This window comes from Dermacentor variabilis, chromosome 10, assembly GCF_050947875.1.
Source record: "Dermacentor variabilis isolate Ectoservices chromosome 10, ASM5094787v1, whole genome shotgun sequence".
Classification (NCBI taxonomy): domain Eukaryota; kingdom Metazoa; phylum Arthropoda; class Arachnida; order Ixodida; family Ixodidae; genus Dermacentor; species Dermacentor variabilis.
In genome coordinates, this window is record NC_134577.1 from 35,960,763 (window position 1) to 35,984,587 (window position 23,825).

Here is a 23,825-nt window from a genome sequence, read left to right on the forward strand (position 1 = left end):
CTATTATTTAGAAATTACCTATTCATCAAATATGAACAAAAATATAGAGCTAATATTTATGTGTGCTTTTTAAGACTAAGCAAGCATCTTTGGGGGTGTAGCTCAGTGGTAGAGCGTTCGCTTTGCATGTGAAAGGCCCCGGGTTCGATCCCCGGCACCTCCACGCATTTTTTTTTTCTTTGCTGCGCATTTTTTTAACGCTGTAAACATTAATATGCAAATGAGCCCCAGTTACGCAAATAGCATACTTCTGAAAAGAGCGCGAAACAACAAAGGACGATGAAGAGGACTGCTTCATATTCAACTCTCATCCGTGTACGGCAACTGCGGTGCCCAAATCTGCGCGACGCGCGTTCGGGTCTCGCTTTTGCATTAGAGAGCGCCATTCTATGAGCGTGCGCTCGAAGCTAGTCGAAAACAAACGTGTTAGCATTGGGACCCTGGTGTTAGCGATGCGGGTTTGTTTTTTATGGCACGAATACGATGTTTAGTGAGCAGCAAAACCCGTTCCTACCAGTGCGAGAGCCGCGCCGGCTGTACTTTGCACACAGCTCAAGCGCTTTTACTTGTTTGCTATAAGCGCTAGGATAATTCAACTCAATTCAATTCAGTCTTTTTTTTTCTCTTGGACAGCGAAGGAGACAGGACTAAACGCTCGTAAGCTTGACAGAGGTCCTGTCCCGTTTATCATGTTGACAGTGCAGTATACATATATAGGCAGAGATTTTCAATTTTCCAAATAAACATTAAAAAATAAAAAATGTAAAAGCTTGTTGTTCCTGAATAAAATTTTGCAAAGACTTTCAAAGTTCCAGCCCAAAACTTGCTTTATAATGGCGCCCGTCGAGCATTATTTCTACGGCGCACCGTGTGAATGGGCGATTAAGTTAACCGTGGAAGGTTTTGGAGGATCGGTCGGGCTCAAGTCCTCTAAGTGCGACACAGCTGTTTGTGCGGTGGGCGCATTAGCTCAGTTCGTGCAATGATAGTGGGTTGATGAGTACATGTAATATCTGGGACGTGGCACCTCCGGGTTACAAGTCCTCTTCCCATCTGACAACGGCACCATAGCGCTCATCGTAGCTTTCAGAGATCCCTGACTGTTTCTCACGCCTCCCGGCACTTCAGCTTACGTAGCCGAAATGTACACGAAGGCAAGCTTTCTTAAAGATAAGCTTTCTGGTAGAAACGCCGCCTCTAGCGTGGGCCAATCCCGGAGATAGTGCACAGCCTAGCCAAAAAAGTTACATCATCTTCAGGTTTCTGTTATTGTCTCACGCTTCTGACATTTAGGTCTGAGAAGATTTAACATAAAAGGCATGCGCTGTCGGTGTTTTGTTCCATGTCATTTGTTAGGGGGCTGTCATTATCAGAATTCCGAGGAATTACTTTGTAAAGAATGTAAGACAAGGCATGAGCAACTTTAGTGATAGAATGGCGTGGCAATATAACCCGCATATACCACACGTCACATAGCAATGCGGGACTGTGCATACACCTAAATATGTACGGCTATTTCTGCGATACGGGACCGTTCACGCTATTGCGTTAACACACAGCGACGTGGGAATATGTTGAAACTGGGGCGGGATCGGCTAAGATAACGATTCCATGCCATTCCTTGTCTGGTTGATGACGGGTCGATAATGGTAACAACGAACCGAATTTTAGTAAGCGCTAAACCCTTTCCTACCTGCCAAGGCATGTTTTTAAGTCGTCTTGAGTAATGCATTTATTTCTTTTATACTCCTTCCGGTTGAATATATCTTTCCACATGAACTTTCACTGCATGGGTTAATTTCGGTGGATAACTTCTAGCATGGAGCTTTCGTTTTCTTTTTTTTTTAATGTTTGGTTCACTAAATTTATGGGAGACGGAACGTGCTATATAACAGCAGATCCAGCTCTTCAACACTTCACTTACAAAAAGAATACACAGGATGACAATATTTTGGAGAGGCAGTTCAGAAAGGCGCTACGCCGTACAGTGATATGACTTCTCAAAACGTTCATTTTTCGATTTTTTTTATCACTTCATCATTGTCTCGAACGCCACCTTTATCAGTCGTATCAGATTCTCGGATGATATGAAAATGAGAAATGATAGATAGATAGATAGATAGATAGATAGATAGATAGATAGATAGATAGAGAGAGAGAGAGAGAGAGAGAGAGACGTTTATTAATAAAAAAAATGTGTACACATATTAAAGGCAACCCCACTGATATTTCCGGCGAGGTGTCTAGATTAAGTTGTTTCGCTCCTTTGAACCTGTAGCCGTCTACAGCTTGGCGGTGGGCAGAGGTCCCTCTGAGAAATGAAATGGACCGTTACAAAGTACAGCGTTTGTACAACAAGTCTTCTCTTTTCTCTCTCATTTCTCCACTACGCGCTAACCTTTTATTTATTCATTAAGGCATAAGCCTTAAAGGCTAAACCCCATTAGCGCGATTTTGTGCGCGACAGCGACGAGCGACGGGTTCGCGCGACGGATCAGGCCGTCGCTTGAACAGATCGCTAGGTCTTGTCGCGCGATCGCTCGGTTTTGCAAATCTAGAATTCGTCGCTCGTCGCCCGGAAGTGCTATGAGCGACCAGCCAATAGCGCAAAGCCGGAACTGGATGTACATAACTCCAGTACTTCCGATTGTCGCACCGAACAAGAAACGATTGAATTTTTATAGGTGCAAGGATAAGAACCTACTGCAAGACTTTCAGAAATATATTATGCTGCTTTTTACAGTAAAATACATCAACTTAAGTTAATAAAGCACGCGTCACGCTAGTTTCGGCGCCTATATTGCTGCCCTCATACCGGTAACACTGGGGAGACGTCGCTCGAAGTCATCGCTCGCATGGGGTGCAACTTGTAGGCGACGAGCGAACGCGACAGCCATCTCCATCGCGTCGCCTGTCGCTGTCGCGTGCAAGATCGCTTGCATGGGGTTTATACTTTATTATGTCCCATCGGTCAGTCGACCTTGAGCGAAAACACGTCGATGACACGAAAGGTACAAAAACGCTACGAACCCTCGACCTTTGGTGCAAGTCAAACGCATGACCTTTGGTGTTAATGAAGGCGAATTCAGACGCAGTTAATTAAGATAGACTTATAAGGGACTCGAACCTACGACCTTTGGTCGGCGTCGAACCCTCGGTCTTTGTTGATATAATTAAGGCGAAGTTAGTTAAGGCACGTGCAGTTCATCAATATACAGTTATTTAAGGTACTCTAACCCACTATACCTTGGGTGGGAGTCGAGCCCTCGACCTTTGGAATTAAGAGAGATCACTAAGCGAATTAAGGTGGGCGACTAAGCGAAATTAAGAGGATGAGTAAGCGAATTAAGAGGGATGACTAAGCGAAGTAGACGATGCGAATTAAGCGGGATGTGTACGCGCCATGTGTACGTCTTCAATGCATCGTCACTTGGGCTTTCGCTTTCAAGTCGTCTTAGAAATAACATAAGAGACCCTGTGAATTTTTATTTGTTTATTTATTTATTTCCGTGTCCCTCGTAAGATGGCAGTGATCCGGTTTCACTTTCCCGCTAGGACGCCTTCTCCACTGCAGTTTTTTATTACATTTTATTTGACCTCCTCGGGTTTATCCAACGTATTGTCACTGTCCTAATTAAACGATCGCGCAAAGCTCATGTGTGCATAGATAAGACTTGTTATCTTTTTAAGTAGCAAGCTGAATATTAAAGAAAAAGAACAGTCGTTACAGAGGTTGCACAACGGTTGTAGTTACAGGAGATAAACAGAGTAGACTTAATGGCCAAGCGCTTCTCGCATCATTATTCACAATTCGCAATTTATTCGCACGCATATTGCAGAGCAATTATAACTAAAATTTCGGCCGAAGGAGGAGGGCGTAGATTGGCTTTCGTAATGACCCTAACAGCAAAGGGAATAAACATCGCAAAAAAAATATATGATTGTATGATGGTCTTCCCCTCGAGCACATGTACACGCACACCCTTTCTTTCTGTCTTTCTTTTTTTGTGCGTCGCACATTTCCCATCGAGAGTATAAAAAAAGCTCATAGAACTATTCTTACACTCCGCTGCAAAAGGCCGGGCTCATGAGAGTACCGTATACCGATCTTTACCATATGAGACCCTGAACGCTTGACTCACATAGCACAGAGGCACAGAGGTGTACACAGGCCGATTTCTCTGGAAAAGAGGCTTCTAATTCTTAAGGTGCATGAACTTAATTTGGCGATAATTGCGGTCATGTGCAATGACTACGACGACCACTTCTCTACGGCCGTGTTAAGAGCCGAAGTCGCTCGGTCACGAGAACGTTGAAAATTGTGTGTACTCCCTGCAGGTGTTATACGCCATACCAGGAACGCTTATGTAAGGCTCGGGTAGCGAACAAACGAAATGAATTGCTAAATATCGCATCTGTCTGGTGACGCCCGCCGACGTGCTATAGTTGCAGGCCCCGCCTACAGAGCTGCTACGACACTCCTCATACTTACCTTTGTGCTTCTTGTTTTGTTTTCCTTAAAAAAAACGCGCTGCCATTGTTCAAGCGAGCGCGCTTTCAAACAATGCCGCTTGACCATGACGGCTTTCCGTGATCGATCGATCGTCCAGTTGAACGAGAAAACCGATTCTCGAGGAAAAAAAAAAAACACAGAAGACAAAGAGGAACCGTTTGCGTCTGTACCGACGTTTCTTCGCCGTTTCGAGTTGGGGGGACCACGAAATTTGTTCGCGTTCGTCGTTCGAGCGAAACGAAGAAGTTCGGTTTCTTATTTTTGCGTCTTGGACTTGCTTGGCGAAGTGGCGACGGGGGAATACCGAGCTGCTTATAGGGATGGTGTTCGCATTAGCGAGAAGCGCTCTGGAGGCAGTGAAGGACGTAGCATCGCCTCTGACGGATAATGCACTCACTCGCACCGTGGCCGCGGCACCAGCAGCTGTCCTGACAGCAACGAGAGACTACGTCGTCACTCCCGTTGCCGAAACGGTTGTCAGTAAGTCTCTTAGAGAATTAACTAACACGGTTGCCGAAATATTTCGAGGAAAAAAAGTACATCAAGGAGTAGGTGCGTAGACAATCGGCCTCTGTAAGAACCTTGACAGCAAAGAAAATACGTTTACGGGTGAAGTTTCACTCCCAAAGACTACATAACATTACATTCCCAAAGGCAAAGTCACGCTACTCGAAGACATTCGCTTAATTGACAAGCTCTATAGCCTGCTTACAGCAATATCATCACCTTTGTCTCTCCTCGGGCCCCTCGGTTAACCCCCTTTTTCTCGTTCTCTATACATACTATGATCATATATTTTCTAGCATTTTCTTTTTGAATGCGTAAGCATTTTCTAAGCCTATATACTCAAGGAGGAAAAACGTCCGTCCGTCCATCCGTAACGTAAGACAATTACTTTCAAGATAGGAACCGCAGCAGCGAGTGAATTGACCTTCGTGCTGCCTCTCGCTTCAACGCAAACTAAGCGGCGAGAACACAACGCGCACGAAGCTGTCAGCAATGGGCGCATCACGTCCCCATGGCAGATCGCTTTCAAGACAGGGGCCCCCGAAGGCTGCGCCGTACGCAGCCACCGCCGTTGTGCAGTTGCTCACGGTTGACAACTGTTCCACGCGGATGGATACGGCGCTAAAGAGCGATAACGGCTCATACTGATCGAAATGTCACCAGCGCACTTGGCGCCGCCACCTGCAGTAATTTGCTTACCTCATCAGTTCACCTTGCGCCGCTGTCAGCACCAGTTGGTGTCGCCGCAGCGCTGTAGTTTATACTGGTCGGATCAAGTTTCATAACATATCATATTGACCGCAAATGAAGACGGGGACAGCGGAAGAGGACACAAAAACGACACACGCGGTCGTTTCCGCTGTCTCCGTCTTTATTTGCGGTCAATATGATATCCAGTAAACACCAACTATAACCAAACTGAAGTTCTTCTGAAGTTTCATAACATTGATAATGACACCGGGCTGCGCGGAGACGAGAAAGTGGCACAATGCTTACGCATACTTAGACGATTGCCAGAGGAGTTTCTGCGCGAAGTTTTTTTTTTTTTGTTCTTTCCCCGCCCTTCTCCTTAATGCTAGCACCTCTCTGTCCATGATTCTCTTCCCTACGCAGAGATGCATGTAGGCGCCTACTTATAAGCCAGCAGATATCCTCTGCCAGCATAGATTTAATTTTCAATACTTGCAATAGCTTTCTCTCTCTCTCTTCTAGTTACTGCAGCAGGCAGTTACTACTTCTCACTGACTGTTATCTTTTACTGGTCATTTATGGGTGCGTAGTTACTCTGAATCGCTGTTTCAAGATGCTCCTGGTAAGCATCACTACTAAATACTGGAAACGGTGAAGGTCTCTTCGACGAGTTCCAAGTCTTGCATTGGAATCAGTCGCACTATAGTTATTTTGGTTTAAAAAGTTGATTATTCTAATTTTCATAATTACTTGTCTAATCATCAAGCATTAATCAATTTTCAGATGCACGACTCTGTCGTAAAAGCAATACAAAAGAAGTCATTTAGTTATGTTACCTTTATCTATTTTTAAGCAATTCCTGGTGGATTTCGTGAAACCGTGGCGCCGTGTAGAACAGCTCTTTGACACGCATGCCAGTTCCATTGTCATAATGAGGTCAATTCTATTGTAAAACGACCAACCTCTCCATATGGCTTTCATAGATGACGAAAAGGCATTAGATTCAGTAGAGATACCAGCAGTCATACAGGCATTGCGTAATCAAGGAATACAGGAAGCATACCTGAATGTCACAAAAACTGAAAAATGTCGATCGAAAAAGGGGTGAGGCAAGAAAACACAATGAGGTTTAAAGTAACGATTCAAGCGGCGCATGGGCATAAAGATTGCATGGGATTACAAGCCGCACATGATGTAAATAAACGCAGTTGTATGCACCGCATTTAGTTGTGTACAGCATTTCAGTAATCACTTCATTGAAGCCTCGCTTCACATAAATATTAACCACGCCGACATCCAATTGGTTACCTGCACGGGAGAAAGCGAAAAAAAAAAAAATAAAGGCAAGAGAAGAGATAGCTCACGCTTGCAGTAGAATACAGTATGTGTTTCCCGAGTTTCTACAGAACTCTAAAAAAAAAAAAATATCGACGGTGGCGGATAGCCCACTGCTTGAGCTGGATTACTTAAAGAGGCGGCCATTACTCGGGCGAGAAATCGAAATGCATAATCAAATAAGTAACAAACCATCGCTAACTTTTTCTAGCTATTTCCTTTGTGGTACATGTTACAATTTGCGAATTGCAGCCGCAAGGCGTGTCCACTTGGAACGAATTCGGAGTGTGACACAAATTTCGAGACAAAAGTTTCCACAGTGTGAGTCGAAATGCACAGGTGTTCCAATTATTTTTTACCCGTCAACGCAAAAAAAAAAAAGCGTTTTGCTGAAAAACTAATTGGAACATTTTTAATTCTTTTTACCGAAAGTTTGACTGCGCTTACCTTAAAGATGGTGCAAGTTAAACATTAAAAAAAAATGGACGTGGCTTGTTAAATCACTGGCTGCAACTCGTAAGTTTCAATATCTACTTTTAAAAAAATCTATTATTTAGTGAAGTTTACTCGATATATTTTGCAAGTAAGGTTCACCTGATCGATTAATTCAGCTCGATGCTGAGATATGCGCTATATGCCACAGGCGTCTAAAAAAACTGCGTAAATATTAACATAAGGTCACCTGGTACGCCGCATAAGCGGTCTCCCATACTTGTCATTTTAATAACTCTGTTAAGAATATTGAGAACGCTGTTAGAGCGTGTGCGAACACCTTTCTGGGTTGATGTTGGATGCATCGGTGCATCCGGGAACTTTGGGTGTCTAATTTCAATTAAACTATGACAAATGGGGCCTGGGGAAGGAAGTACTTTTGACGCCACTGCGCTCAGCCTTTGCGGAATGTGACGCGTCAATTATCTAGCACTTAAAAGGGTAATGACATGAAATTTTCTACAATTTTCCTTTTGGTTTGAATAAAGGTCTTAAAGCTCTTAATCCTAGAGAAAATAGTGACTTTCGAGCTCAAATCGTGCATGTTTGTGAAACCTTACATATCGCACAGCAAACTGGCAGAACTTGAGTTCATTCGGTGCAGTAAAAAATTGTACTTGAATTTTTAATGTCGCAGTTGAACCGCCAAGCAGCCTGGCGAAACTGAGTATTGACGAAATGAACAGGCACCGCCGGAAATGGCTACCTCGGGTAGCATAAGCCGGTCTCGAAGGCCATGCTTTATTGTGCGGCAAACAGCAGAAGTGATTGCAGGAGCTCGGAATACGTCACGGCCGCCACGCGTCGCTTCGTTCTTGCATGTGCGTCTCGGCGCATCGCTGTGGTTTGCTACTGCTTTTAATCACGCAATGAAGGAATTATATGCACAATTCAGCGGCGACGCTGAACTGTGCTCTAGCACCGCTGGGTGTTAGAGCGCGCGGAGAAAACGTCCTGTGTTCTCGAACCGTTTCAAAGCAGACGGGACAGAGGTGGCTCCTCAGTTCTTGACGTCAAACAGCGCTGCCTTTTCATGACTTCGTTTCCCAGGAGGAAACTGTGCCGTTACGCCAAGAACAGTATGCGATGCCCTGCGTGGGAGCAGGTCATTGCGAGGTTTTGACACAACATAGACGCTCACAGTGAGTCGCAGCATACGAGGCGACCGAGCGAGCCGGAGCGAGTGTCAAGAGGTCGCCAATCTCCAGCTCACGACACATACTGTGACGTCATACTGACGTCACGACACAGTATCCTCCTGGAGACGAAACCAAAGCTGGCTGTAGAAAAGCTGCTATAACAAATTATTAACGCCGCTGCGAGGCCCGTCATGATTTTTTCTGGGATTAGTCTGGGAATAGCCTATGGCAATAGTCGAAACTATTGTGTCAGTACCCCCTTTAAATCACTGCCTTCATTTGCAGATCTCCCGTCGACGGCTGTGGCAGCGCCGAAAATCGTGTTCGGGGTAGTGAAGAACACAACTACAGTGATCAGCGCGGGAGTGAAAGGCAAGTACACAACACGAATGTAGTCGGTGTCCAAATTCACGCCCAAGCGACGGTTGCCGCCGAGTAAGAGAAGGGGATCTCAAAGGCTATGTTTTCGCACGTTGCATGCGCCGGAAATGATTGCAGAGACAGAAACACGTCACGGCCACTACGTTTTAGTGAATGTAAGGTGAATGCAAAGGTGTTTTATTTTTAAACTGAATATAATATTGAAAAATGGTCTGTGGCGCGAGGCACAATTCTGACCCTTGAGCTGGGTTCTTCGAAGAGGCTTACATTACTTGTATGGGAAATCGAAATGTATGTATCCGACTAATTAACACTTTATTAACTTTATTATTATTAACTTTTGAATTAGTTGCTACACGGCACATATTGCGTTTTACGAAATATAGCCGCCGAGTTCGCAGGGCGCATCCACTTCGAACAAATTATGAGGATGACACTAGTTTCGTGATATTCGTTCCAAGGGTTGCGACCAACTACACTGTCGTTACCGTTATTATTGTGGCTCGGATGCATAAAAAGGCTTCTTGCTAAACAAGTGTAACCACTACACTGCAACGCCGGTGAACATGGTGTTCGGCGCGAAATTCAAGAACTTAAAAGTTCGCACTTTCGTTCTCTCCTCTCGCGATTAACCGCTTAGAGCGAAACGAACGAAAACACACTTTCGAAAAGCTACAGTATCAGTCTGAGCTGGCTCAGTGGCGTCTCTATTGCGCCACTTTAAAGCTCCGTGTCCTCCCGATTTTCTCTATTTTCATTCGACGACTACCGATGCCTTAGTCTCCCATAGAAGCATGGAACGTACAAAACATGTCGACTCCCCTGTTTACAAGAGCGTGTTTTGCGAGAGCTGCCAGAACGTCCTTTGTGTGCACGGGGCGCCACTTCTTCGAATAATAATAATAAAAAAAAAACGGCTGTCGCTATATCCGTCACAAAGTGACAGGTGTCAGCTTGAATGGCTTGACTGCAGTCGCTCTCGTTTACCTTTCTCTTTTGAAACTTACATCCTCCCGTGCTACCGTTTGTACACTATATAACCCCCATCGAAAAAATCACATAATTCCCGTATCAGGTAATACCATAGATAATCGATTGTGCTCCCACATAACATATGGGGCAAGTCTTAAATGAACGTATGTAAATCCCGTTTTAAAAGCCGTGTGTTCCTAATAGTGCATATGTGACTTACCCCATATGACAATGAAAGCATACCGGAAGTTATGTGGTGTCCCAATACGTTCACATAATTTCATGTAACTTGCTTCACATCTTAAACAAGAACATGACCTATAAGGGTTATTATGTGGGATCACCACGCTTTCGTATAACCATATGGGACTTGCCCTATATGGTATACGGGAACATAAGGATTTTTATGAAGTATCCCTATATGTTCATATGAGACTTGGCGTATGTGATATATGAGAACATACGGGTTTTCATATGGGACCCACATATGTTTATGTGGGATTAATTATTGGATATGCGGCACATTGGTGTTTTTCGATAGAGCATGCACATTATCTCCACTACTGTGTCGGCATTGAGGGAAGCGGTCGGGAGCAGGTCTACAGAATACCGCGCATCGAGAACGCTATTCTCAGTGATCCTATAGAGAACACTTTAAGGAACAGTGAAAAAATTACAGTCTATTAAGCGTATTTTTGCTTTCACTAAACGTATTCCTTCATGGCTTCTTTTCTCTGTTTGTGATATCCGCATATAACGAACGCATCACAAACCTTCGTTTACTTCTCGTAGGCGAGCTTATGTACCCGATACATCTACCTTTAGGGCATAAGCTTGTTCGTTATAGTCAGGTTCAACCCGGTTATAGGGTCGGAAGTGAAAGCGATTTGAGCCCACTGTTACCGTCGGCACACGTTAAAATTGGCGCTAATTTGACCTAGACCACTGCCTCGTCGCACGTGACGAAAAGCGCAGTGCCGCGAGTTGACATTAAAATACAGGACGCATGCGTCAACGTGCCAATCTACCACGCGATATTACAGTTTCACCTTTCGGGACTGCACTTCAACTTCTCGGTACACTCGTCAATTTCAGTTTGTGCGTCTGAATTACGAATGAATTCAGTTCCTTCTTCAGCGTCTAACTTGGGCATGTAAACAAACAAGCAAGCAAGCAAACAAACAAACAAACAAACAAACAAACAAACAAACAAACAAACAAACGAGAAGTTAGATAAAGGGAGAGGGAGAGAGAAAGCAAGAAAAGGAAAGGCAGGGAGGTCGACTCGACGATCGTCCGGTTTGCTACCTTACACTACCGGAAGGAAGATATGCACTCCTTCATATTTCCGGGATCTGGCGCTTAAAGGAGCTTCGTACATTCATATTAATCTCGTCCGGCATAAGTTCCGTTGAAGTAAGCGGAACATTTTGGCAAATTTGTTCCACGCGGTCTCATTGGCAAGAAGTTCAAACGAATGAAGAGCCAACGCTCAAAGACGTTCAATCACATAGGTTCCACTTATACTCGATGACAACTCAAGAAAAAAGCTCCATCTACAAAAACGCATCCGCGCTTCACCTCTGAGAGAGAGCCGAGCTACCTGGATTCTACTCGCAGCTTAATGACTTTGTTTGCTAATGTAAATGCTAGGCCAATCGTAAAATAAAAGCTTGTTGTTTCAAGTCAGACTTCTATTTTTGACTGAGCTGTGATATCAGGATCAGCCTTAAATTTTGTCAGGACGTTTAGGTTCCAACCTAAAACCAGTGACACAAAGGCCGATCTGCAAGGAGGAAAACGCCGCTTTAAACACGCAATGTTGCTTCACGTCAAGGAAGTATATGTTTATCAGATGGACAAAATTTTACGGAACACAAAAAAGCTGCATGTCTGTGCAGCCTCATGACGCAGCCTAGTATTTGCATTTACAGCCTCTACCAGTATATGTGAACAACATTGGGATGCTCGGTTTTACTGACTACGGGCTGCTCGGAAATTGAACGTTTACCGAGATCCCTCGGCACGCAAACTTTTGTCGTTGACGTCACATGCATATTTATTCTCAGGTTGTCACCGACTACAGTAAGTGGAGCATTTTCGCAAGTATACCGATGAGCTCGGAGCACGCTTACGCTGTGCATGCGTAATGGATATCCGTTCGCTCGATCTATCAGACGCTGCATATATCAGCGCATTCCCCATGCGGAATGCTTTCGGTTCGACATTTGCATTCAGGTGTCGGTGCTTGCGTATTGAAAACGCGATACGCGTGCGCGCGCGTACGTCCGTACGTCTTTAAACGATGCACAATCGTTATGACAGGCGCTTGCGTTTATGTCCTGCTCAGGATCGTTCTGAGCGCTTAACATAAGCTCAGATAAGCAATTGAATATAAGCTCGGGTAAGCATGTTGTGCGCAATTCTTCGCTCGTACTGTGACCAGAAAAAAAAAAGCTGTATATAAAAAGGAGGCGCGCACAGCTGTGCTTTGTTCTGCTGTCAAGTGATCAGGGAGGCGGTGCTGACGATATATACATAGCCTCGCAGCTGCAGCTGGGCTTCGCCGTACTTGATGACTGCACATTAACTTTGATTGCATATGCATTCTTTAAGGGGCAACTTGAACTCCTTTTATTTATTATTATTTTTTTTGGGGGGGGGAGCACGGATCTCAACGAAATTTGGGTCATACATTATCCAGAACCAGGGCCGTAACCAAAGGGAGCGTCGGTGGGCGGGGGTGGGAGGGAAGGGTGGGTGAAGGGGGCGCCAGTGAGCGCAGCGGCTCAAAACGACGAGTCTTGATATGAAACCTGCACATGTACGATGCACGTAATGTCAGCTCACAGATATCTCTAAAGCACGCAACATTATTTACTTACTTACTTACGTACTTACTTATTATACTCGGGCTACACCATTTTACGGCCACATGTACGCACCCGTACTTGCCCAATCCGCTAGAATGATCGAGCATGTGTCGCCGGGACACGGGTATGTGTCATACTTCTCTGTGCATACGCCTCTCTCAATCACCGCTCTTGCATCGACAAGCGTCATACATCGCCTTCGTTCCCGCGACATCGCGGCGTCGACGCCTCACGCCTGCTGGTGTGGTGTTTGCACTTAATCGCCGCAGCTTGAGAACGGTGTAGTGCATACATTAAATGAGATTAAGGTTGTGACCTGTGCGGAGCATGATCATTACACAGCGCACGCATACATATATATATATATAGGTACTGAAATGCAAAATCGGGGAGTAAATTAAACGGAGATAAATAGACAGCAATTTTCACCGCTTTAGCAGACCGTACACAGTTACGATCAGTAAACGCACAATTCCCGGATATCAAGAATGCATGTATAAAAGTCAAATACTGTTGCGCGATGAGGAATTCTCCGCGTAGCGCTGTAACATATCACGACACCGAATTTGCTCGCTGGAAGCTACGAGCGAAAATTAGCGCGTTCGCTACGTTACAGACTCGCTGCTGCAACTGACCGCCATTACGTCGTCTGAAGGTACACGTACGACAGCGTGCGACTACGAACGCTATCGGACGCCCGCAGCGTACGATACTGTCGACGCAAATACGAGCCGAGAATTCCATGCAAGACAAGCAGCGGCAGCAATCCGGGTCACATGTGCGTTCGGAGGGCCAGTATCCGTGCGGGGGTGTAGCTCAGTGGTAGAGCGTTCGCTTTGCATGTGAAAGGCCCCGGGTTCGATCCCCGGCACCTCCAGGAGTTTTTTTTTTCTCAACATTTTTTTTTTCTTTTTTTGTGTGTGTAAGGCAGAGGAAATGACATAACCCGGGGCCTTTCAAGTCTCTGTGCTCGGTTAACGAGAGGTGAACAAGGTGAAGCCAGCGGGAGTACCTGCGAGAGGGCGGCATACGCTGAAGTCTGCTTTGCAGCACAACTCCAGTGGTTTTGCTCATTTGCTGTGACCGCTAGGACGATAGAGAAATAAAGGCTTGTTGTTCCTGGCAACAATATTCGCTTTGGTTGCAAACTAAAATCTTTAACTTCTGCTAAGTTTGCTAAGGACATTCCAAATTCCACCCCGAAACTTGTGACCTTCAGGCGCCCGTCCAGCATTATGTCTGCGGCCTAACGTATACGTGCTGCTTAAAACAAATTTGTAAAAGATGCTTAAAACGTAGTTGAGCTTTTTTGGGGGGGAGGGGGAGGGGGGGTGTTGGTATGTGGTTCACCATATTTGTTGGCAGTCCTGTTCAACACGTACTGCACTTGCAAACAATACACTGGATGACAAGGTTACAGAGAAGCAGCTGCAGCTAGCAAGGGCACAACGCCACATGGCTATTTGACTTCTCAAAATGTCATTTTTTCCCTTTTTTTTTTCTTTCACCCCTTCGACATCGGCTCGGACACCACCTTTAGCATTCGGACCAGCCCTGCTTAGCGCAATTAGTGATACATGAAGATAATGAAAGACGAAATGGAACGACACAAAATATAGAGTTTTATGCAACAAGTGCTCTATTTTCTTTTCCTTTCTCCCCTACTTGATAACGTTATGTATTTATTTATTTACCAATTCTAAGATATTTTAAATCGTTAGGTGGAGGAAACATGGCGATCGGTGAAGATAAACATTTCTTCGAGTAATCCACCTCAATTAGTAAACTTTAGACATATGGTACAGGCGATTGTAGAAAGTCTGTTCATTGTAATAGCACTTAGCATTTATGTCGATCTCGTATTCGATGTACGCATGCACTACTGAGCCTACATTTAATCTTATAACAATAATTGTTAATATTTTGTATGTTCCACTAGAACTTTCGCTGAACCATCCTCGCCTGTTAAAAAAAAAAAAAAAGAAACAGGCGAGGCAGTTCCTAGCATAAGGTTAGCAACTCACCGCTATGCAGCAGGTGGCCCCCTTATTTTTCGGCTTTAAAATCTTTCTTTTTTTTTGCATATCCTACAGTGTTTATAATGCAATTCGGTCTTTTCAAGTGGATTACTAAAGAGACGGGTATTACTTGCATGACAAATCGCAGTGTCCAGGTGGCTAGTTATTAGAGTCGATAAGTATCTATTTTATTTACTCACTTTAGGACACAATTTCTCATTATGAAGTTGAAGACGAGTATACCAGCGAAGTGACCCAAATGTCCAAGGCTGTAACGCCTACAGGCCTTTCGAGATGTCCGCCCCAAAATCTGCTAAAGCTGCATTGCCCTTTCAGTTAAGTTCGTCCCGAAGTTTTCCAAAAAGGCACGCTTTTGAAAAACTGTCGAGTGGAACGCAAATTGATGTTGTAGCGCACTTTTAAGGCAGGATATACCTTGAAAGTAGTTCTATGATCTTACGATTTGTGCTATGCAAACCAACGCTCAGATTCATTTTTGCAATAATTACCAATGGTCCCCCGAAAGAGAATAATTAAGACGTTAGTTAGTGAAGCTCTTCATTTAGCCACTTGGACGTGGCGATTTCACACGCAATTAATTTCCGTTTGCCTCTTCCAAAAATGTACCTAAAAAGACGGAGCAGCGCTATCCGTTCAACCTAAAGAAACACAGATGACACTTTTCAAAGTATTTTTAGTAACGATCAGCTAGTAACTGGACAAATTTGATAAAATAAGTATAGGCCGACAAGCTCGTTGTCAAAATAAGGATATTTAACGCACAGTCATTGATGTCGTTGTCACGTTCAGATGCAGCTACAGAAAATTTCCGGTGATGGTGCGATACATCACGCTCTCTGTGTGGCACACATATGTATATCACAAGGCCTGTGCACTCTGCTTTGTGACGTCGTGTTACCAAGCCCGCAGTTTGCATCGCTAAGCTCGGCGTGACGAAAGCGGTGACGTCAAAATTACCGACACTTGTACGGGAGTATTCCCGTTAGATTGCATGGCAGTCGGGCCAGGTTTACACTCTAAGAACAATTTACACCCTTTGGAGTGCCCCTTCTGCCACACAACGATAATCGTCATCTGTCTTGATGCGTTTCCTTTCTTTAACGCTGCGAGCCCGGTACTTTAGAGTAACGAACGGCATGGGCGTTATCAGCATGATAGCATTTCCTGTCAATGCTATCAAAGAAAGGAAATGCGGACAAGACAGTTGACGTTTATTGTTGTGTGGCAAGATACAACCCAAAGGATGTACTTTTGTTTTAGAGTGTATACAAAGACTACCACTGACAAGCGTTAACTGTTACCCCGTTCTGCAAACAGCAGTGATTGTGTTTGCGTGCTCCTGTTTCTCCCTCTCCATTTCCTTCTTTTTTACGCCCCCCCCCCATCCCTTCGCCTTTCCAGTGCAGATTAGCAAACGTAATTTTCGCTCTGTTTAACCTACCAACCGCATTTTCTGTGTTTCATTGCTCTCTCTCTATGTCGCTAAAACGCTCGCAGCATATGTGTCAAGCGCTTGCATACTGCGCAATGTTTCAAAACACGATCACTGGAACACGCCTGAATACACGAAACACGACATACGTATACGTCATCGCATTGCGGCTTCACGCGTCATCACGGCAACAGCCAACGTAGAAGAGCTGCAACGTCACAGGACTGCGCGAGCGCCTTGCGTCGCTCTTTACAGCCGTCGTATCAAGGACACGAAGCAGCGAGCGCGTAAGAGTTTTTTTTTTTTTTTTTTTTTTTTTGCAGGAATACAGAATGTTGCGCATTGTATTTGTCGAACCGACTGTCCACAGCTATTGCTTTCAGGAATGCGGCACCGGATTTATCTCGGCGTCGTCAAAGAAATTGTACATCGCGACAATAACGCCCTAGCAAAAACGATCATACAGAATAACAGGACACCAAGGTTGCACATAGTTGTAGCGTTTGCTATCTGAGCATATCCACTTCGATTATACGCGTCTCTCGTGCTGCTAAGAGACTTGTACAAGGTTTGCAACAGATAAAACGAGTTGGCAAATGATGCAGTCACTGTGTCTCATTACGAATATTTTTCTAAGAGTGTCGGTCGCTGTAAATACATGCAAGAAATGCCCCAGCTGCAGCCGCATAGCGCTTGGAGTGAGCGGCCTGTGAAAAGGAAGAAAACGCGTTCTCGGTGACATTATTATTATTATTATTATTATTATTATTATTATTATTATTTGATATGAAAACATATATACACATGACACGAAAGGGAAATCAAGGAGCAGGCTGGCAACTGCCACCGAAAGGGGCACAACGCCTGCCTAGTCTTCAGAAAGGTGGAGACAGAAACACAGAAATGGAAGATAGGAAGAACGGGAGGAAAGATAAAATAAAGAGAAAGATGAGAAATCTCAAGCATGAAGGAGAACACACGCAGCACATGTCACACACAGCACAGGTCGCACACAATAGGGCCGGTCACTGCAAGTCACGCTACTACAGAACGTGACAATAGAATAGTGTCTGAGGTATCGTCGGTTGAAAAATACAAACAGGCTACAAACGTTAGTTTCCTTCAGGAAAGTAAGAAGAGAGCGAAGCGCCTCATCACGTCGAGACGCACAACCACTGGGGTACAAACATTCGTCGAGTGTCGTACACCGCAGGCCAAGGAGATGATAGTCCCTCATTAGCGACATCCGTGATTCATGTCCATGCCCTCTCTGTAGCCTCCTGTCCCCCCCCCCCTCCTCCCCTTTTCACTACCACGAGCCGCAGCAAGTGCTAAAACGTCGCGACGTTCAGCTCCCGTGTCACCACTTTCTGTGTCACGGACAGATCCACAAAATGGGGAGCGATACCGGAAAGTGGTATACGTAGAAATGGCTATTACAGTAAACTATTTAAGGCGCTCCAAGGATTGCCAGTATGTTTTTCGTTTGCCAAGGGCTCGAGGGGTAGGACCTTTGTTAAATGCAAACAAAAATGTAAACGAGAAAATGCCATGTCTAATGCAGCCATTGGGAGTCACTTTTCGGGTATACCTTTCGCACAGCATCTAGCGTTGCGGCCACGTGCCCAAACCTAAAGTCAAGAAGGCCGTGTCGTCTCTTGAAAGACTGACTGGACCAGATGGGCACGATTATAGCAGACTATGACCCGCCGCGGTGCGGCCATGGCGTTGCACTGCTAAGCACGAGGTCGCGGGATGAAATCCCTGCCGCGGCGGCAGCGTTTCGACGGGGGTGAAAGGCAAAAGCGCCCGTGTCCAGTGCATTGGGGACCACGTTAGGGATACCCTGGTAGTCAAAATTAGCCCGGAGTCCCGTAATCTTGCTTCATAATCAAATCGCTGCTTTGGCACTTAAAACCCCAGAATTCAATACAATTTTAACAGACCATGGAACAGCCACTGCTACGTTAAGCCACCAGTGTCCTCCTTACATGGCTGCCAACTGCTTCTACACACTCGGTTAAGATATAGCTAAATATGCGAATATACATGACATTAAATGCTATATATAGGAAGCAAACTGCTCGTTCGCAAACCGTAGGCAAATGCAGTGACTCTACACTAAACATATACCAGCGCAGTGAAATGACCTTGGTTGCGCACACAGTTTAACATACAATGTACAAGTATTTCACAAGGCATTAGCGATCGCTTGCGTACGTACAATGAAGCAGGTTCGTTGGAATGCGGTGCGACGTCGGCAGCTGTATCTTATGCGTCCGTCTGACGGAACGGCTTCATTGATGAACCCGAAAAATTTCCTTTGGCTTGCAAAAATCTGGCTGGAGATTGAGCTAAATTGAATCCTTGCAGCGATTGCGCAAGCTTCTTGCCCTTCAAAGCCGCACTGTAACCCAACTCTATCGTTCACGAATCCAGTTTTAGATTGGTCTCAAAAGAGTGGCAGCTAACGGGATCGGTCTCAGCAGTTAGAGCTCCGAAACATCGCGACTGTCTCGAAGATAAATTGAGAAGGGGGGGCCTCTCAGGGACAGGTGCGGTGGTATAGACATGTGACATCACGAAATTTTCGCATTAGCACTCGAAAAATGAACAATTTCAAACAAAAATTAGGGAAAGCGTTTTATGTCACTTCGCAACCTTGGCGAAACTTCGAATTGTCTGGCGTTAATTTCTGACAGCGGAGAGCTGCTTGTGCGGGAGCAACGCAGAAACTGACAACGACGCTACGTATGGCCGTGCTTAACTTGAAAGCCAAATGTGTGCAAATCAGTGTTATTGCGATATCCATTATATGGACACTCCAGGCGCATTTCTGCCATCGCCGTCGCCGTGATGTTCTGTATGAATTCCAAGGGCGACATCGTCACCGCGCGCCGTAGCCAGGGCGAGCCGAGGAGGGCCGCTCAATCTCGATCGTGCAAGGGAAGAAAGCGGGGAGGAAGCGCGCCGTCTTACGTCGCGCGCAAGGCACCGGGGGAAAGGCGGGAGTTCTACTTCGGCGATGGCGCGGCCGCCTGGGCCCTATCATAAAAGCGATCTACGATGGGGACAGAGTGCGCTGGGTGCTGATAGCTTCGCGTGCGCAGTTTTTCGCCGCTTAGTTCACGTTAAAGCGAGAGGCAGCACGAAGGTCAATTCGCTCGCTGCTGCTGCCGCGTTTCCTTATTCCAGCGTTCCAACAGCGAATTCCTGCGGTCATCCAGTGAGATCGTGTTCATGTTTGCTTGTGTGCACGTGACAACACGCTTGTTAATTCAGTTAGTAAGCGAATGTTTACAAGTTTATACGGCCGATAAAGCTACTATCCTACTAATTTGCTATTCTAATTATTAAGATAGTATACTAATGCTATCCTAATCCTGCTGAAGCTGTCTAGTGATTTGCTATCGCAACAGATGCTTCGCCTTTCGGGCTAAGCGCGACGTTTTATTTTTCGGCAAACCAATCTGAATATTCCAATTATGTCACGAAAACAAAACACTAATACAATCTTTCACTCATCGACTGTCTCTGTATCAAATATCTCCGTATATCATTTACATTGCTGATTACAACGATTTAAAAAGTGGACTTTGATTGTGACACTACAGCGTCAAATTGTGGAAATTTTAGAACTCATTTCCGAATAGGATATAATTATCCTGCACTCTTGAAATTGTGGAAATTGTATCTTCATTTCTTCGTCTCTTAAATGATAAACCCTATTTCTGTATCTCACTTAACCTGCCTAAGAAAACGATCTAAACTGTGCACTAAGCGTGATGCCGCGTTCATTTATTTCTGCTTATATTAAATTACTGATTCGAGCAGCAATAAATCTCGTTAATTTAACGCAAAAGTCTCAAGGGCGTAACATATGTTTACAGAAGCGAAATTAAAATGAAAAAAAAAAAGCTGCAGGTGGTCAGGAATGTACTGAGATATTTAGCTGCAAGTTCAAGAAACCCCGGGAGATCAAAATTGGTGCGACGTCTTATGTAGCGTACTTTCACGCACACAGCAGCAGATTTGTGACGTCAAACCTGACAGTAATTAATCTCTCTCTAAATATCTCCATGCGTAGAACAAAACTGCGCCAAGAGCCAAACATTATAAATAAAAGGGGTATACCATGCGCCAACACCTCCTTCCCCACATTATTCACCTTTGTTCAGGTGTCAGTGGCATGCGCGCTAGACAGTCACGGTCTCTTCCACAGGCATCGATAATGCTGTCAAAAAATGAAATGTCATTCAGTGATATGGTTCACTTATTGCTCATACGGCCTTACAACGGAGATTTTCCTTTATTTTTTTCTTCTCGAGGTTGTCATGTTTACGTTCCCACGTTTCCCATAATTTTGAGTCGTCAGAGAGAAAAGTATGTATTGACACGCAGTGTCCTTACACACTATTTCTTCGCCTATATGCTACACTGCAGGGATGGGAGGAAGTGATCGAAAGACAAGAAGCACGCGAGGGTAGAAAATGTGTAAGCTGGGCATTTGTACCCTTGTCCGAAAGAACAGCCGACTTGTTTTTAGAAACCCGTGTGAATGCGCGATAGTGATGGCATCAGAAGCAGCATATCAACACGCTCGTTTTCTTGTTTTGTTACGGGGATCAGTTTAAAACCGGCCTACCGGCAAAACAAACGTTTCAAGCACCAGCGATTTATCTTGCTTCTGTCATCTCTTCGTCAGATTTCTGCTCGATTCCCCTAGCTGTAACACTGATCTAGACTCATCACTCCTCTCCCTCTTTCGCTACCGCTCCCCACGTGTAGGGTAGCAAACTAGGCAGTCTAGTTAACCTAACCGCCTTTCCTTCTTTCTTTCCTGCTTCACCATTCTCCAACGGACAAGCTGGCTTCAAATTCCAAGCTGATAAACCACAGCGTCTGACGCTTTCTTTTTGCGAATGCAGGCACCGCGAGTGCATTGAACCCGTTCGGGTTCGTCCACAAGCTGACCAGAGGCGCCGCCATAGGCATCGGGGTGGCCGTCGGTCTGATTGTTTTCATCGTCCTGCTCTGCTGCTTGATTGCTCTGTGGAGATGCCTCAGGGAAAACCGAAAGAGGGTACGTATGTAGTAAGCTAATATCTGTGACGTAGTGAGCAAAGTCTACGGTCGGAGCAGAGTTTTGTAGAGCGTTCGCATATATAGAGAAGGAGGAGTTAATTGGCATGAAATAATTATTTGGGCGCCCTATTTTGTTATGCATGCGTTGCTTTTGAAATTTACCGTAAAGACACGTTAGCGCTCTTTAGCCCTCACAGTTATAAAGAGCCCATAGAAAAGCTGTCGACGTTTTTATTTTAAAGTCTAGAGATATTTTCTGCCCTGAACGCCCGGGTAATTGTGACCTTTCACATTTTTCGACCAGTAAGGGCAGACTTTCGGCATACAACCTATCCGGAAGTCTGCTTAGCATAGCACACCAAATGAGGGACTTAAATTTTGCCTGAAGAAATCAAACTTCATATATAGCCAGAAGTTCGAATCGCTAAAGGGACAAATGGGTGTACTAAGAGATTACAGACAATATGTCCCGTCTCTGGCTATAATCACATACCGTGCTCTGAATTATTCCATTTGCATATGGGAGAAGCTTAATTTCTGCACGACGTGGTCATTTGCGTAAGCGTGACTCAGTAATGCTCCCGTTTGCTTTGCAGGAATCGGAAAGCTTGCTGTACCAAACTTTGCCGTTCAGAAAAGGTGGTCACGTACCGTACTACACTATGTACCAAGCTCCGGCTCCAGGAAAGTAGCAGGCGCACAGGAAACTGCAACTGTACACGCCGAACAGGTCAATGCCTGAGGGAAAGAACCATCTCTGCGGGCAACCTCGACGGCTTCTTATAAGGACATTAAAGAAAACACAAAGGGAAATCTAGACTGATAGGTCACACTACCAGTGTACCTAGAATTAGGTCAATGTTGCGCACAGCTGAAGCTTAACAACCGAAAAGCGGGAGGACTGGTGGCGACTCCATCGTGAAATTCTCGCACTAACTTCCGGAGGCATCGCTGGCTCTGGCAACGTCTGGACGAGGCTGGTTACTTGTTTTTAAAAATATGAATAAATAAGGAAACGTTGGCACCAACATTCGGTACCGGCTAGCTCTTTTCACATGGGTGACGTAGAAATGCATCACATATCACATGCCACATATATCCCATAACCTTTTTTATTACTGAACAAGAAAGGATCAGGTATTGTACCCAAAAACAAACGAAAGACAACCATGAAACCTTTCCAGCACTTCGCCTTCGCGAGGCCTAAGTGTCCGAATATGATACGAAGTTTATCGAGTCACCTGGTAGCGCCATCGGTGCAGCAATTCGGTCACAAAAAAAAAAGAACGCAAAGATAAGGATCTCAATTTTCTCCGCTATACTCCATCTTTAATTTTCTGATGAAAGACGTCACACATTATGGCTTCGTCCGGCAAGGATACTTATTAATTTAAAAAAAATGGGAACTTGTTTTAGTGAACGAACAAAAAGACTAAACCTGACAACACTCTTCTTCACAGGGAACAGCAAAACACGCGAAAATACTGCGAAGATAGCGACATCACGCTGATGGGTGTCAGCGCCGCGGCTGTAACCTAGAATTCAAGAAAGGAAGTTCGTAATTTTTGTTAGGTAACGAACCAGATTTAATTTAGTGAACTTCAGAAAAGGAATCATCATAGTCCACAACTGTGGTGTGATGCCGAATTTTCTTTTTATTTTAAATGAACGGACGACCGACTCACTAAACGGCGTATAATATGACAATCGCGTTGTTCTGCGTTTTAAGGCTCACTCACACCGGCGACACCGGCGGCATGGTCGCAAATGGTCGCTTTTTTTCTCGAAAAGCGAATATTCTGCGCCAGTCGCTCGCCGCTAGATTTTTTTCACTCGCGCGACCGTGGTCGCAAAACTGCCAAACCAATCAGCAGCGCGCAGAAAGTTTGTTAGCATGTGCTTTCATCCGGCGTACCTCCTGCGTCGCACCAAATACAAAGTCCACGCCACCATATATGGCGGCAGACTACGAGAACGTTATTGGTATCTTGCTTCGTGATGCTGCGGCGCAGCAATTCCAGCAACGTGTCGAATGTACGCGGTGGCATTTGTACGAAGCTAAACAGCAGCAAAAGAAAGCACGAAACTTGCGCACCGCTTCCCACGCAACGCGAATTAGAAATTACAACTCACTCTCCACATTGCTCCTTGTCATGCGGGCGGAGTTCGGGCAGGAGGCGGCGTCTTGCGTGACCGACCAGCCCGGCGGCCCGGGCGCTCCACTGACGTGCCCTTTTTCTTCCGAGTCTTCCGTGCTGCCACAGTTGACCCCATGCTGTTGTTGTTGTTGCTGCCTCAAAAGAACAACAACAGCATGGTGATGATGATGATGATGAAGCCTCAGTTAATGGCACAAACCCACTGAGG

General features: G+C 45.1%; 1 protein-coding gene and 2 non-coding genes across 3 annotated transcripts; all 3 read left to right on the forward strand.

Annotated features, from left to right (window-relative positions):
• Positions 1-91: 91 nt before the first annotated feature.
• On the forward strand, positions 92-163 carry TRNAA-UGC (transfer RNA alanine (anticodon UGC)). Its single transcript has one exon. It is a non-coding gene; the product is annotated as a tRNA-Ala (tRNA).
• Positions 164-4,669: 4,506 nt separating this feature from the next.
• LOC142560320 (uncharacterized) lies at positions 4,670-22,518 on the forward strand. The gene is made up of 4 exons (XM_075672318.1): positions 4,670-4,993; positions 8,962-9,048; positions 21,302-21,456; positions 22,055-22,518. The coding sequence occupies exons 1-4, from the start codon at positions 4,834-4,836 to the stop codon at positions 22,148-22,150; spliced, it is 498 nt and encodes a 165-aa protein (XP_075528433.1). The 5' UTR covers positions 4,670-4,833; the 3' UTR covers positions 22,151-22,518.
• TRNAA-UGC (transfer RNA alanine (anticodon UGC)) lies at positions 13,708-13,779 on the forward strand. Its single transcript has one exon. It is a non-coding gene; the product is annotated as a tRNA-Ala (tRNA).
• Positions 22,519-23,825: the final 1,307 nt, after the last annotated feature.